Genomic DNA, 15704 nt, shown 5'->3' with positions numbered 1-15704 from the left:
ACAAATTTTTAATTAAATTTAGTATGTTTTTAGTTAGACTATTATTTGGTTTATTTCTTTATATGAGACAAATATAATTTTAATTTTAAATATATATTCATTCTCAATTTTCTATCAACATCATCCAATTTAATTATTTTATGCTTTGTAATTTTTCTTCTTCTTTTCATTAAATTATCATTATTATTAAAAGATAAGTGAAAGGGTAAACACATTATATAATTGTTTAATGTCCATAATAATTTGAATAATTTAATTTTTTCAATGATAATAAAAAATAACTATTAAAAGACTCTTCCCACTAAAAATGAATTAAAAATAAATAAAAATTTAGGGAACACAATTGAAGACATTCTAATAGTAAATGTGTAAGTACAAGATGACTGCCTGTATGTTAAAGTTGTGGTCCACTAATTTTCTATTTGACTTTTCTTCTGTTCTATTATATTAAATAAAAACCCAGTTGGCAAAATGGAAAATAACCTTAAATTAAGAACTAGTTAAATGATTTCATCTGCATGAGTTGTAATAAGATCATTCCTACAAATTAATTACCAGCTTCTAGAAAATTAAACTACAATTCTATTATATATATATATATCTCTATACAAACATCAGTGGGTGCGCAATCCGGCGTGCATTTAGGTTCAATTTTCTGTTCTATTTTTATTTTAATACAAGTTTTTATCTTAATTAATTTTTCAACAAATAGCTTAATTACTTATCAAAAGAACAAACGTTCAATATTTTTCATCTAAATTATTTTAGATTACAAATTAAATGTACACATATTCTTGCACAAATATTTGTCTCATTTATCATCCCTTTTCTCTTTGATTATTAAATTTTGTTTTGGAATAGGGAAATCCCTCCCCGATTAATAACATGTGCATTACACAAATAACATTTTATTTTCAATATTAATTTAGAATAACTAATATTTTATTAGTTAAATAGTCTAATAAGTTAAATATACATGTAGGTCACGAATTAGCAGATCCAAGGGTCCTATCTATGGGTGTGTGAGTGATGTATAAATAATTATATATATTATTAGTTTGAACTGAAAGTTAATTAATTAGTTAGAAATATGAGAAGATCCAGATCATACGCAAAGGGTATAAATTTTGTAATTTAGAAAATAAACTAATATGTATATATATATGCCAAATTTTGCTGTTCATAACTTACTTGACGCTCATGAACTCAGTGGTCAGGTCTTGCTTTTTGGTGGAAGACTAAAACTATCCTCTCTTCTTCACATTTATTTTTTATTTTATATAAAAGTCTATCTAAGTTCAAACCCATTATTATGATAGCTTAAAAAATCAAAAATAAATCTATTATGATCCTGGTTTGTCTTAGCTTAATAAATTAAAATAAATAAGTGTATGTATGTCTACTAATACTAATACTAATGCACCCAGCTAATTAATTAGTAAGTAGTCAACACGCTATTAAATTAAATAAATAAATCTATATGATTCTACTAATAACATTGTTCCATTTTCAATAGCTAGCTCTTAATGACTCACCAAATGATGTCATTAATAAAATTTTCAATTATTGTCGGTCCTCAAGTCCCCATCATATCTTTTGTGAAGAAGAAAAAGAAGAATACTAAAAAAGCTCTTAAAACACGACATCATAAAAATCTAGTGACCAAAAAGATTACAGAAAATTGAAAACATAAAGGATTCACAAAGTCGTGTCCTTTGGAATTAAGATAACAACATTAATAGATTTGTCTGTTTGCAGGAAATCTCAACTAAATAAGAAAAAATGAAGAGAAATGGTCAATGGACATAGGTAAAATTAGTCAGCAAAAGGAGCCATGGCATGTGCCCAACTTTCCCACCACTGCTCTCTCTATTCTGTCACAATTTTCTCCACCACCTCAATAACAAAATAACTTATAATATAAACATAAATATAATATTAAAATATTTTTTATTAACAGAGATAAAAACCTTCATTCATTCAAAACATGACCTTGTTGAAACCGGTCCAACCTTGCTGTAAAAAGTTGGAACATTCTAACCTCTTAATTATTACTTTTTTTTTTATATATATTAAAGACAAATAGTACCTAACCATGTTATTATCATATACAAATCCGGTGGCGATTTAAATTAATTAAATTATCCCAAACAATATTAAAGTCAATATTAGTGCCCCACCACCAATATTCCATGTTCTCAAATCTTCAAAACCACTAAATTAATGTAAAATTTGGGGGACAACAGAATCATTATATTTTAAAATAATATTTTCTCTCTTAATCTAATCTAATCTAGTCTTAATATATACATATATAATTTTTTAAAAAGTCCTAGTTTAATTTAAAATTTAAAAAGAAGAAAGCATTCCCCTCACTCCCTCAATAGAAGTGGGAAAATGGGCTGGACAAGTCGGGCCTTTTGTATTGGGCTCAACAAGCACGGCCTATTCATGTCAATTTCAATAGAAACAATGAATAATATAATTAAAATGCTATTATTGTTGATTCAAATTTAGTCTTGTGAAGAAAACATACAAAAGTAACATAGAATATGAATGATAATAAGGGGTCATTTACTATTCTTCAAACAAACAAACAAACAAAACACATATCAGAATTAGCAAAACCATACACAAAAGACAGCAATGTAACTTTCTTCTTCTTCTTCTTCATTCATATCAATCATCATCTCCTCATCTTTATGTTAATGGGAATTCATATCAATCATCATCTCCTCATCTTTATGTTAATGGGAATCTCCCTGTAAGAATGCACCTTCTCCGTCGCTTTTCGCAATGGCCTAATTCCCATTGAACTACTTCTTCTTCTTCTGTCTGATCCTCCACCGTCGTTCTTTCTTTCACTTGAAACCATCAAACTTGAATCATCTTCTTCTTTTTCATCATTCTTTCTTTCGTTTGAAATCATCAAACTTGAATCATCTTTTTCTTTTTCTTCATACATTGGACAATTGTTAACATTAGGACCTTCTTCTTCTTCATCTTCATCTTCTTCTTTTAATTCTTCTCCCTGCTCTCTGGATTTAAACCTCGCAGATGATCGCCTTTTCAAGCAACGTCTGCCAAACCATAAAAATATGTAATAAGACTCAAATCAAGCTCATAAATGATAAGTTTATAAAAAAGGAAAAAAAGACAAACCTTTTGTTTTCAGGTATCTCCATAATTTCTTTAGCAAGTAAAGAGCCCATAGCTGTAATTATTAATGAATATATAAGCAAGCAAGCAACAAACAAAAGAAAGAAAAACAAATGATTGGCAAAAAAAGACTTACATTGGCTTCTCCTTCTAGTGGGACGTCCTACTAATTTGAGGCTTTTGACTCTGTCTTCTTTTTCATCACATTTATTCACTACTATGGTTTCCTCTTCCACATGCTTTTATGAAGAAACAGAGGATTTTAATGTTTGTTTGTTCATAGTGAAAATATTGAAGAGTAAAAGAAGAAAGAAGAAGGGTCTCCATTTAACATTACCTGATAGCTGCGGCTCTTTAGGGTTTTGTTAGTCTTTACCATTTCCTACACAAATTTCAGAGACAAAAGATCACAATAATAACAAATACCCAATTGGCTCTTTAATTCTATGAATTATAATCAAGTAATAGATCTAACCTTAATTTCCAAATTCTTTGTTTTAATCACAGCATTCTTGCAAGCAATCTCGTGATTTAATGTTTTCAGCTGCCAACACCAATCAATCAAAACAAAATGTATTATTATTATTATTCATTAGGAAGAAGCTGATTGCTTACTTGCTTTATTTACCTTGTCCTTCCCCAGATTAAGCTCCTGAAAAATCAATTAACCAAACTTTGTTCATCATATTCATCATAAACATCTCATTTTACTTAAAAGTAAATCTCAAAAACAACATACCGCTAACATGTTGCTGTTTGTCAATGCCAGGTTCCAGTTCTGCATCTGAATCTTTTGAAGATTTTCCTTCAATTTACGCAACACATTTCCAGATAATTCTATTATTTTACTGTAACAAGCTTCATTAAGGAAAATTCACCATTTATAAATTCCAAAGATTTTGTGAACGAACTAACTTTAGAAGAAGAAGAAAAAACACACAAAAAAAAAACACAAAGGATACTTCTTTTCTTCAATAATCTTTGTTAATGCAAGATTTTCCTGTAATGAAGGAAAAACACACCAAGAGAAGATTAAATTTCAGATTGAGCAAACAAGAATGGAAGGAAAGGGAAGATCCATCATACCTTTAGAAGTTTTTCGATATGATCTTTATCGGAGCAAACGTCAGTTGACGACAGCTTAAGATCGGGCACCGGAGATTTAGAATTGGTGATGTCGGAGAGCCTCTTTCTCACCATGCTCCCTAAAGATACCTTCTTTGTATGCCCATCCCCATTTTTCATGGTTGCTACAGAACACCAAATTTCTCAAGAAGACAAGATTTTTGGACACAACCCAACTAGGTTTCAAGTTTCAAGAAAGATAACAAAGTAGAAGATCTTGTCGACACTTCAAAACAACGGATCTCCACAACCCTCTGTCTCTCTCTCTGGATCCTATCTTTAAGAATCTCTTTTCGGAAAGACTGCGAGAAGAAGAAGGAAGCACAATTGGAAAGCTGGAGAAGAGAAATTAAAGCTTGGGATCAGATTCGGCGGAGGCTCGGACGACACAACGGCTTTCCGAAACAAAGTGGGCCTCATTTTGAACTTCCGAACCTCATTTTGAATTTGCTGATTTTGGTCTTTAGGTCAAACTCATATTTAAAAAATATATATATAAATTAAATTACAATTAATTATTTAACATATGTATTATAATAAAAATAAATAACTGACTGAATTAGGATATAAGCATTCGGGATCGTAGGAAGATTCAAATTTACTAGAATAAATTAAAGGATAAGAGTTTTTATTTAAAAAATTAAATAATAATAATTTTTTTCAAGGTTAATGGGCTGGGCCCGTCAAGTTGGGGGCAGAGTTTTGAAGGATTTTGGGTCGTTTTCAGCCTTTGGCCCGTCTAACAATGACTCAGATTTGTAATTGAGTATCATAATCTAGTGATGGTGTAGAAATTAGAGTGTCACAAAATTAAACCCAACTTCTTAAACAATACAAAATTAATTGGTTGTTCTAATTTTGTTTTCTTTTGACGTATCAATTTAACTTAATTCTAATTCATTAAGTTTATCCATTCTAAAAACTATTATTAGCTGTCTTATTGGGGTCACATTCATGTCATTAAGCTTTTTGTTTTTGTTTTCATACCATACCCAATTGAAAAATTGTTCATTTACATGAACTCAATGAATAACACAACAAATAATAATCAAATATTTATTTGTAATATATTAATTTATCATTATTCATATCAACTATACTTTATAAGGAAGAACAAAATAAAAAAATTAGTGTTAGAATAAATTTAAACTTAATATAATAGTGGACTTAAATTTAATATAAGGCCGTAATCAGTTTGAGTTATTTAACTCAAACAAATTCAAATATTATTTCATTAAAATTATTTAATTCATTAATCAAAATATTAAAATATCATCTATTTTAAATTATTATTATTTATTATAAATAAATATATATATATATATACTATTTAATTTTTTTATCAAAAATTATTTAAATAACTCCAATTTGAACTAACTCTGAGAAAACAATTTCAAAAAGTAAATTATCAGAAAAATCATTACAAACCAAGGGAATTTATAAGCAATTTATCTTAATTTTAGCATTACCTCAACTTGTATGAATAATTTAATACCAATGATACAAATCCGTTCCTTATAAAAAAAAATACATGGTCGTTGTCAAGGATTAGTTTAAAAAATAAATTATTTCTATGATAGATAATTAAAAAGATGATAAGATTTATTAATGAAATTATTTATTTTGGAGTAGGACTGCTGAAAAGCTTATTGGATCGAATAAAAGAGACCAATCTTGGAAGTTACTCAAACACCTTGGGCCCATTGTCAGCTCTTTCAAGTCATAATTATCATAACATTTTATCCTAAATTCAAATTATTATTATTATTAATTAATTAATTTATTTATTGACACATATGAGATTTCGACCGCCCAATAGTGAATGCGTATCAATTTTATAATATAAAGATAACCACCACCTTATCTTGGCATAAATTTTTAAACAGTATTTATCAACATTTGAATAGATATTATTTTTATTACTCTCAAAATGTTCACAGTATTGATTCTTTTTAAATAGATTAATTATTTTGTACTTCTTATTATTTTAAGTTAATTTAGAATTTGAAAGAGTTAATTTTTGGAGTCAAACAATTGCATCATTTTCGAATCCTCTCATATTAGTTTTCATTTTTTAAGATCTAAATTATAGTTTGGTTGTTTACATTTTCTGGACATTTTGATTTATTTAATGATTACCTTTAAAATGAATGAATGGATTCAAAACCAATAATTTTCTTTAATTGCTTCTATATTGTGAATTTTATTTGACTTTAAAATAAGCATTAACTTCTTTAAAAACTGTTTGGTAGACATTTAATATTTATTTGGTAGACCATTTAACTTGAAACTGTTAAAATTGTTCTTGTATATTAATGTACATCTTTAATGTTAGCATGGATTAATGAAAATAAAAAAATTATAATTATTTCTGAAATTTAAATGAATGTTTTTTTGTGTGTATATTAATATTAATTTAAATGAAAGATGATTTATATATAATTTTAGAAAATTGAAGTATTAATGGGGCAATAAAGATGCCACTTTTTCAAGTATTGTAGGTTAGGTCACGGTCTTCATGAGCGTATTGAGTTGGGTATAAGTCTAATTCATTGACCTCAACTTCCTCTCTTCTCTTTGATTTTACTTTAAGTAAATCCAATTTTCTAATTCTAAAAAATTATTTATTTTCTTTACAAAATAGTCACTTTTATAAATTAAATTCATTTGGTTGGAAAAGAGTAATAAAAGAAAATAGAAGCTACATGGGTAGGAATTGACCAATCTAGCTAAACCTACAAATACAGTTATTTATGGTAATCTTCTTAAACAAATTTATCTTCTACTTAAATAAATAGCGATTTTTAATAAGTTGTTACAGTCATTTTAAGAATAAGTTAAAAAAAAAATTGAAGAGAAAATATGATTATAAACAAATTCAATAGATTAATATAAACTAGTAATAAGGGGTAAATACAAAAACAACAACTGAATTAGTGGCATTTGACTGAACAACCAACTCATGTATAAATATATAGTTAAATAATAACAGAACTAATTAGTCCACCACTCATAATTTTATTTTATTTTTCTTTGAAGTTTATATCAAGTTAGTAGTTTAACTTTTCTCGAAAAAAGAATTAGTTCAAATATCTCAATAAATAATTAATAATTTAGATGACCATTTTTTGATGTAACTCATGTGATAAACTTTAATTTCCATGCTTGGGATTTAATATAGTCAAATTAATACTAATTTATATTATATACAAATAATACAAATAGTCCATCTCATCTGTCCACAAATTAATTTATCACACTTCCACAGTTATCCATTGCATCTATAACTGATAACAAAAGACACAATTAAATTCCTTTTGACCTCTAACTTTGGTGGTTATCATTAATTCATTATAAACATTTATTTAATTATAATATCCAAGGAAATTATTCTGTTCTACATGAAAAAACAAAACAATTTATAGAGTTTTTATTTCTACACTTTTATTGTAATTACAAATCATGAGATTATATTATTTCATTCATAGTATATAATTTTTAAATATGTTGATTTATATTATAATTGAACAGCAATCAAATATAAAATAATATGTTTTTAATTAATAAAATAAATTAATTTTGAAAAAAAGAAAAGAATTTGAGATGTATTAGATAAAAAACAAAAGAAAAAAATATCTCATATAATATTAGAGGAGGAGTATTTAGCAATAATAGTCACTATTACATTAATTGTCACTTATCTATAAATAGGAAAACAAACTTAAGAGACCTTATCAATATGTAACTTAATTAGTGTCAAAATTATTCTAACCAATTGATTGATTATCCTAAGAACTATTTTTTTTTAAAAAAAAATTATTTATAAAACAGAATCTACACCTATGAAAATCGAACTTAATCGAATTTGTACTAAGTTTTTGAAAAGGTTAATTGGAGACCCATTTTAAAAAACTAAATAATTCTGATCTATAACGGTTGTCTTAAATAAATATACTTGCAAAACCTTAAACCGAACACATACTGTCGAGATAGCCGAAGTCTTGCTCTGTTCTTGATTCAATATTTCAATTGAAAAGTAAATCTCATCAAACCTGTCTATTTTTAATTCTTCAATCTTTGTTTCTTCATCTCCACTTCAGCCTGTAGACCTAAAACGAAAGCTCCAACACAACAACTAGTTCGATTCATAAACAGAATCAGTGCATGCCGGAGAAAGATGAAGAAACATCTGATCACGAAAAACAGTGGATAATCAAAATCAGTATGCGAGGAGGACTGTTACATGTTAGCAGAAATGGAATTGGAACAACCAAATCCTTCATTTACATATGTTTGAAATGGGTCCTCTGGCTCTCCCTTTCATTCTACTTCTTCACCTCCTTCCTCATCAGCCTCGAATCAAACACAAACACAAACAAACCAAAACCCATCTCTCACACCAAACCCGCCGCCGTTGTCTCGCGAGCCTTATTTGAATCATCAGTTACGGCGGCGGTGGCGGCGACGACGACCCTTTCGTCTAATTTGAAAGGATTGAAGGTGTATATATATGATCTTCCATCGAAATACAATGTTGATTGGCTCTCAAACGACCGCTGTGAAAAACATTTGTTTGCGTCCGAGGTAGCGATTCACAGGGCCTTGATGACAAGCGATGTTCGGACAATGAATCCGTCCGAGGCAGATTTCTTCTTCGTTCCTATTTACGTTTCTTGTAATTTCAGTACTGTTAATGGGTTCCCTGCCATCGGACATGCACGTTCTCTGTTCTCATCGGCGATTCGTCTCATCTCGTCGGAGAAACCGTTTTGGAATCGGAGTATGGGGTCCGATCATGTTTTCGTAGCTTCACATGATTTTGGATCATGCTTCCACACCATGGTGAGATTTTCTAAAAATGAAATTTTTATTCAAATTAGTTTTAAAGAATTGATTTTTTTTGGTCAAGAATAGGAAGATGTAGCTATTGCAGACGGGGTGCCGGAGATGTTGAAGAAATCTATAATATTGCAAACTTTTGGTGTTAATTTCAAACACCCATGTCAAGATGTGGAGAATGTTGTGATTCCTCCTTACATTTCGCCGGAATCTGTAAAGTCAACGGTGGCCAGCTTTTCAGGTGGTCGCCAGCGGCGTGACATTTTTGCTTTCTTTAGGGGTAAAATGGAAATCCATCCAAAGAACATCAGCGGTCGTTTTTATAGCAAGTAATTGAATCCACCATTGAAATTGGCAGATTATAAGCTTATATATTCTTTTGTAAATTAAAATTAGAATTCAATTTACAGGCGAATACGTACAGATATATGGGAGAAGTACAATAACGACCGGAGATTCTACCTGAGAAGGAACAGATTTGTGGGTTACCAATCGGAGATAGCACGATCGGTGTTCTGTCTTTGTCCTCTTGGATGGGCACCGTGGAGCCCGAGGCTGGTGGAGTCGGTGGCTTTGGGTTGCGTGCCGGTGGTCATAGCGGACGGAATCCGGCTTCCATTTCCGGAGGCCGTTAAGTGGCCGGAGATATCGTTAACGGTGGCAGAGAAGGACGTGAAGAAGCTTGGCCGTATTCTTGAACACGTGGCGGCGACAAATCTCTCCTACATACAGCGGAACCTGCGTGATCCGGCGATTTCACGGGCGTTGCTTTATAATGATCCGATGGTGATTGGAGATGCCACGTGGCAAGTGCTTGTTGCACTCGCTCGTAGGTTGGATAGTAGGTCGTGGCGGCGTTCGTCTGCTTTTGGCCAATAGATTGTCGACATGTTATTTTGGTTTTGATGTATATGTGGGGTCTCAAATTCAAATTGGTTAGATTAGTAAATAATATTATTAGATAGATATGGATGGATGCACATATACATACATAAATACAAAATCCTGAGTTTCTAATTAATTGTCTTATTGAATTTTTATTAATGGATCTTCAAAACAATAAAGCTTTTGTTCACCACTTTTTTAAGGATGATTTTTCTAGTAAACTCGTATTAAGTTATATGTATGACAATTGTTAATTACAGTCAATCAAGAAATACAAATAAAAATAAAACTAAGTTTTGTTATAGAGTCTTTTATTGTTCATCAACATTTATTCTTTTGTAAATTAAAAAAATTAACATGACTTTTGATGTGTGGTATTTTATTCGTGATTTTTGACACTTAAATTCTAGAAGGTTAATCAAATTATTAAAATAAAAAAAAGCTTATATTTTAGTTAAAATGTATGTAAATATACACAAAGTTTAGAAATTAGAGTTGCTATATGCTTAAAAAAATATTTGTAGTGGACTTTAAGAGGAAATTATAGATAAAATAAATGTATTAATGTATATGTTTTGTTTATATATATTTTTGAATTATAAAAGCAAATAGTCATTTAAATTGAAAAATTGAAAAATTAAGGGACTGTAATATTTTTATTTTTTTTGTGAAGGTGGGCTGAAGCCCATTGAACTCTAACATAGATCAAACATATGTGTGTGCAAAGCTAAATTTACTATTGAGGTTATTTAAATTATTTTTGTATAATTTTTTTTTATCTATCTATCTATCTATCTATCTATATCAATCAATCTAATCAATTTATTAATTAAAAACATTTATTTTATTTATTTAATATTTATACTTTAAAAGAAAAAAATAACCAAACTTGAATTTTCTTGCTTATAGATAGGTTAGAATCTCGATTCTGGATTGAGACATAATGTCTTGGGCTAGGCGAAATTGGGTTTTGGGCAGAATAAGTAAAAAGAAGGTTCAAAACTTCAACTTATGGTGAAGAATTCGCACAGGTTTAAGGCCCGTTATGACCTGGTTGGTTCAATGACTTACAATTACTCACTATTTTTATCTAGATAATAATGTCCCCAATATAAGTACATTAATTATACAATAATAATATGAAATTAAGTTTTCATTATTTCAATAGTAATACAATAGTAATATATAAAGATTCATACATTTTGGAGGTTTGGACGCTCAACCGCCTTTTCATTATTGGCTAGCAGACCCGTCTCAAACTCCCCCAATCCAAACATATCCTCAATAATCGAGATGTGTATAACATGCTTACAATTTTCAAATAAAAATAACATTGAAAACAAAATAATCACACATTATGATAAATTTGATAGGATCAATTTCCATCTTTAGCACTCGGGTATTTGAGTGTGGTCTCTCCTCGGGTCATGACAATAGTCGTAGACCAAATAGTTCCTCTGAACCCAGCTCATGGCCGCGTATTGCTGGCGGCTAAGACCAACAGGGCCCGATGACGTTCCCCAAGGTGACCCACAAGAGGAAGGCCCATTGGCGGGGCAACCACCGAGTTTGAAGTTATTGTATCGACCAACAAATGGTTGGTGATTATAGTCTGCCTTGTATTTTCCGTTTTCAGTGGCCCAGGAAGAAGCGTCCCATATGGAACCGTATACCCATAAGGGCCTGTTTGGGAATGTCGCGTCGCTCTTCTTTGGATACCTTCTTATGGGGATGTCGTCCACAAAGAATCTATCAATCAATCACGGTTAAATGACAAGAGAAAAAGTTAAAAGAGATGGACAAATATAGTGATAAATTAAAGATTTGTGGGAAGAGGAACAAATTTTAAGGACTAAGATGTTTTTGGCAAGGAGACAGGCGTATCAACATCATTGCCAAATGACAATTTTAGGTGGTCGATATGACACTCCATCAATAATTTAATTAGGATTAACATAATTGTAATATTTCAATAATTTTGATTAAATAGTGTTCATTAAACTTTAAAATTTTATTCTATTCAACTAAATTTTGACTGAAGTGTCAACATTATGTCAAAAGTTACAAATATTTAGTCTAACTATTTTCTATTAATTCCACATAAATAAATATTATATTATTTTAAAAAGGAAGACTTTTATTTTTACTTTTGACAAATTTCAGGTACTGTTTTATTCTTTTATCCTTTTCAACTGCCATTTTTATGGTTGGCCTGAAAGGAAGGCCCAGTCTTTATATGTTAGAATAAACAAATAATGAAATATCCTTATACATTTTTAAAATGTTATAAAAATAAAATTTATTTTATCTTGTCAATTGACTCATGACCCACTTAAAGTAATGTCTTTTTTTCATATGATAATTCAATTAAAATCAGATAAAGAAGATTGGTTGAGAATTGTATACATACATAATTTCATTTGGATTCCAAAGAATAGCGTAGCGATGAAAAGCCTGTGTCGGATCAAACCATAGATGAATTTTCATCTCTCGTCCGACAATATGTCCATCCCCACTCCCTCGGATGTACACATTTGTCTGCAACACGTATGGTTTATCCGTAGTCGTCCCCAAAAACTCTATGTCTATCTCGTCGTGATTACCCGGGTAATCCTCATTGTTCGATAACTGCGATTTTAGTGAGAATCGAATTTTGAGATACAAATTTTTTTTTTTTGTATAATTTAATAAATAATTAATTAATTGGGTAGGAAAGAAGGAAGGTCTAATTACATATAATGAAGTAATGACGCCAGCAGTATAACCGGATTGAAGCTTGATGGATGCCCCAAAGTAACCCGACCTATACGAAGTGAGCGACTTGAACCCGCTTCCTATACATATATATATAATATTTGAGTTATAATTATCTTAATTAGTTAGAAAATGTGTTTGATTATAATTACCCGAGCTTCGATCGAGCCAGATGGTTAAGTCTCCCTGGTTTATGGTCTGGTGCTGAGGACCCCATAGGTTTCTGAACCCCTGATTGAATCCAAGTGTGGGGACTTTGGAGCTCGGGTAGTATCCGGGTGCCGGTTGAGCTCCGGCGAGAGATAGAGCAATGGAGACGGCGGCGAGGAGGAAGAGGAAGGAGAGGCCGGTGGCCATTGATTTGAGTTGGAAGGGAAAGGAAGGGAAAGGGAAGTGCAAGAAAAGGGTGATCGATCCATGGTTATTTATATGGAGAGATTGTGGGTCACACTTTGGAGGGTAGGGATGTGATGATGGAAGTTATTCGTCTGGACAAAATTAATAATAGTAATCTTATTTTGTCACCAAATAATGTTTCAATCTTTTTTATTTTGTAGGGTACATCCCTAACAATATCATATATAATTAGTTAGTGTTCTATGTTCATACATATATATAGTTGACCATTAAATCCAAGTAAATTTGTAGTGCTACTAATTTACAAACGTTTTTATTTTTATTTATTGTGACGTTCTTTGTTGTGTTTTATGTTTTCAATAACTTATTATGATTTTAGTTATTTTGTTATTTTCGTGATAATGTGGAAAAAAAAAACAATTTCTTTAAAATCTTGCCCGTAAGACACGTGACAAACATAACATTTTAATTAAATATTTTTATCTTTAATTAAAAAAAAGTATATTTTGATTGAACTTTCATTTTCATTACATAAGAGTGTGATCTTATCATTATTGGTCTGCCCTTTTGATTTGTTTTGTATGATGTATTATTGGATTAGAATCTGAACACTCTTTTGAAACCAGTACTTTTATTTTTTGTTTTTTTTTCTTTGGCAAACATCTCATGTGAGTGTTGGACACCTCTCCAGGTCTATCCATGAATCATTACTTTTATCCTTTGAAATATAAATATAAATATATATATATTATTTTTGAAAAAGCCTTTTAAATATATATAGAACTATTTTTGACTAAAATACAAAATTAGTAACCAACCTGAAAAGTACTAATTACTATATATATTGCGTCCATATTATACACAATGTACGATAGTCAATAAGAGTAGACAAATTGATCAATATAGTTACAATTATATATTTTTTATTAGTGATCTTAATATTCAACATTCTATTAATTAATTAATTAAATGGCTTACACACGAAAGTCATATATATGGAATAATATTTACTCTCATGTTTATATTTACTGAATTTTATTTTTTAAATCAAAAGTTTTGGAAATATTAATTAATTACCAATATTTGTTCTTGAAGTCTTCTAAAAAAAGCAAAGACAAATCTTCTACTCTTGGAACTCTCTTCACATATGAATGCATTTTTTTCAGTAAAGGGATATTGACAATATGTGTGGAAAACTATATATTACTTTGGAATTTAAAGATATAAAATATGGAAATATATCAACACAAATATTCAATTAATTCATTGCCTTAAACAAAGTTTTGATAGAACTCCTCCAACAACCCTTTCTCAGAAACATGTATTTGATTTTATAACTTTTATTTATTTTTTGAACTCAATTTATTTCAATTGTTCAAAATAGTTTATACTCTTCTTTCAATATCTAACAATAATGTTACCATAATAAAAAAACGACTACTAAATGAAATAAGGTTGAACTACTATTTGATAGCTTCGTTATTCAATATCTATTCTCGTTAAGGCCTTGTTAAATATATGTTTTTTAATTTGATTTCCATCATTTTTTTAATAAATTATTTCTCTTTCACAATAATATTATTATAGCCATCAAATCACTAATTTCATAAATTAAAATATATTTATTTTTAGTTTTTTTAAATGGATTATATGAATTAAAAATGATGAGAATCATTTTAATCACAACAATAAAAATGAGATGAGAAAATTTTACTTTATTTTAATTTTGAAAAGAAAATGACACCATTTTAGTAATTAAACCAACTAAAAATTAAAATATTTTTTTTTTAACAAAATCCAAAAAAACTGAAATATCACCATCTCCTAATTTTGTAAGCAAAACAACTCATTAATGTTTGAACCCCAAGCCATTTAGTAAGGATCATAGGTTTGAATTTAGTGGTGGTGAATTAATCTCTGTTATTGTCTCGTGGTGAAACCATGTAGCTAGGTTGTAATCGCAGAATTTTTCAAAATAGATCTAAATCCGTTCGATTCGTTATGAGCTCACTCCTTACCTCCCGGCTAAGGTTCGGACTTTGGGCTCCCCGTTGGGTCTCTGCTAGAGACACTTTGAAATTGAATTAAATTACCTTAATTAGTTGTTAATCTAACTTAATTGTTTTTCTCATTTATTTGCATTTTAGGCTTTCCTTTCATATTCTTTTCTGCTATATACTTAGCGGGTTGGTTTAAACTTTTTATAATTTAACAATATTTTGAAATAATTTCAATTGTTTGATCAGGGTCTAATTTATTGATAATTATATTTAACGGATGAGAATGGAACAAGTATTTGAGATCATATATATAAATAAATAATTAATATATAGTGGCAGCATCATAGTGTCCAAAAATGAAAAGGAAATGGGTGGGATCAGTCACATATGTATAATTAAATAACAACTATATATATGTATATGGGAGATCATTTACTTAACATGTTGCATTAATCAATGATTGGGTAGGTCCCTTTGTTCTTGGCTAGATTTTGAATTTTTTGAAACTGAAAAAAAGAAAATATTCTTAACCGATAATCAATAAATCGTCGGTACTTTTAACTGATAAGCAAGAAAAGAATACTA

The 15704-nt window shown here is 29.6% G+C and overlaps 3 protein-coding genes across 4 annotated transcripts; 1 reads left to right on the top strand and 2 right to left on the bottom strand.

Annotated features, from left to right (window-relative positions):
* Positions 1-2464: 2464 nt before the first annotated feature.
* On the bottom strand, positions 2465-4724 carry LOC124927546 (SHUGOSHIN 2). Of its 2 annotated transcripts, XM_047467985.1 has the most exons (10): positions 4246-4724; positions 4122-4159; positions 3899-4007; positions 3788-3811; positions 3635-3703; positions 3497-3541; positions 3296-3398; positions 3163-3214; positions 2715-3080; positions 2465-2666 (listed from the first exon to the last, which is right to left on the bottom strand). In XM_047467985.1, the coding sequence occupies exons 1-9, from the start codon at positions 4402-4404 to the stop codon at positions 2729-2731; spliced, it is 951 nt and encodes a 316-aa protein (XP_047323941.1). In that variant the 5' UTR covers positions 4405-4724; the 3' UTR covers positions 2465-2666; positions 2715-2728. The 2 variants fall into 2 exon arrangements, with proteins under 2 accessions (XP_047323941.1, XP_047323940.1); XM_047467984.1 differs by having other exon boundaries at positions 2465-3080.
* Positions 4725-8304: 3580 nt separating this feature from the next.
* LOC124925839 (probable glucuronoxylan glucuronosyltransferase IRX7) lies at positions 8305-10124 on the top strand. The gene is made up of 3 exons (XM_047465952.1): positions 8305-9126; positions 9199-9452; positions 9534-10124. Exons 1-3 carry the CDS (start codon positions 8449-8451, stop codon positions 10000-10002), a joined length of 1401 nt encoding a protein of 466 aa, XP_047321908.1. The 5' UTR covers positions 8305-8448; the 3' UTR covers positions 10003-10124.
* Positions 10125-11145: 1021 nt separating this feature from the next.
* LOC124927081 (xyloglucan endotransglucosylase/hydrolase protein 31) lies at positions 11146-13150 on the bottom strand. Its single transcript, XM_047467427.1, has 4 exons — positions 12915-13150; positions 12742-12842; positions 12419-12636; positions 11146-11757 (listed from the first exon to the last, which is right to left on the bottom strand). The coding sequence occupies exons 1-4, from the start codon at positions 13117-13119 to the stop codon at positions 11397-11399; spliced, it is 885 nt and encodes a 294-aa protein (XP_047323383.1). The 5' UTR covers positions 13120-13150; the 3' UTR covers positions 11146-11396.
* Positions 13151-15704: the final 2554 nt, after the last annotated feature.

The sequence above is a fragment of the Impatiens glandulifera genome, chromosome 2 (genome assembly GCF_907164915.1).
Source record: "Impatiens glandulifera chromosome 2, dImpGla2.1, whole genome shotgun sequence".
Taxonomy (NCBI): domain Eukaryota; kingdom Viridiplantae; phylum Streptophyta; class Magnoliopsida; order Ericales; family Balsaminaceae; genus Impatiens; species Impatiens glandulifera.
The sequence above is the reverse complement of the archived record's forward strand: the minus strand, read 5'-3'. Positions and strand labels throughout refer to the sequence as shown.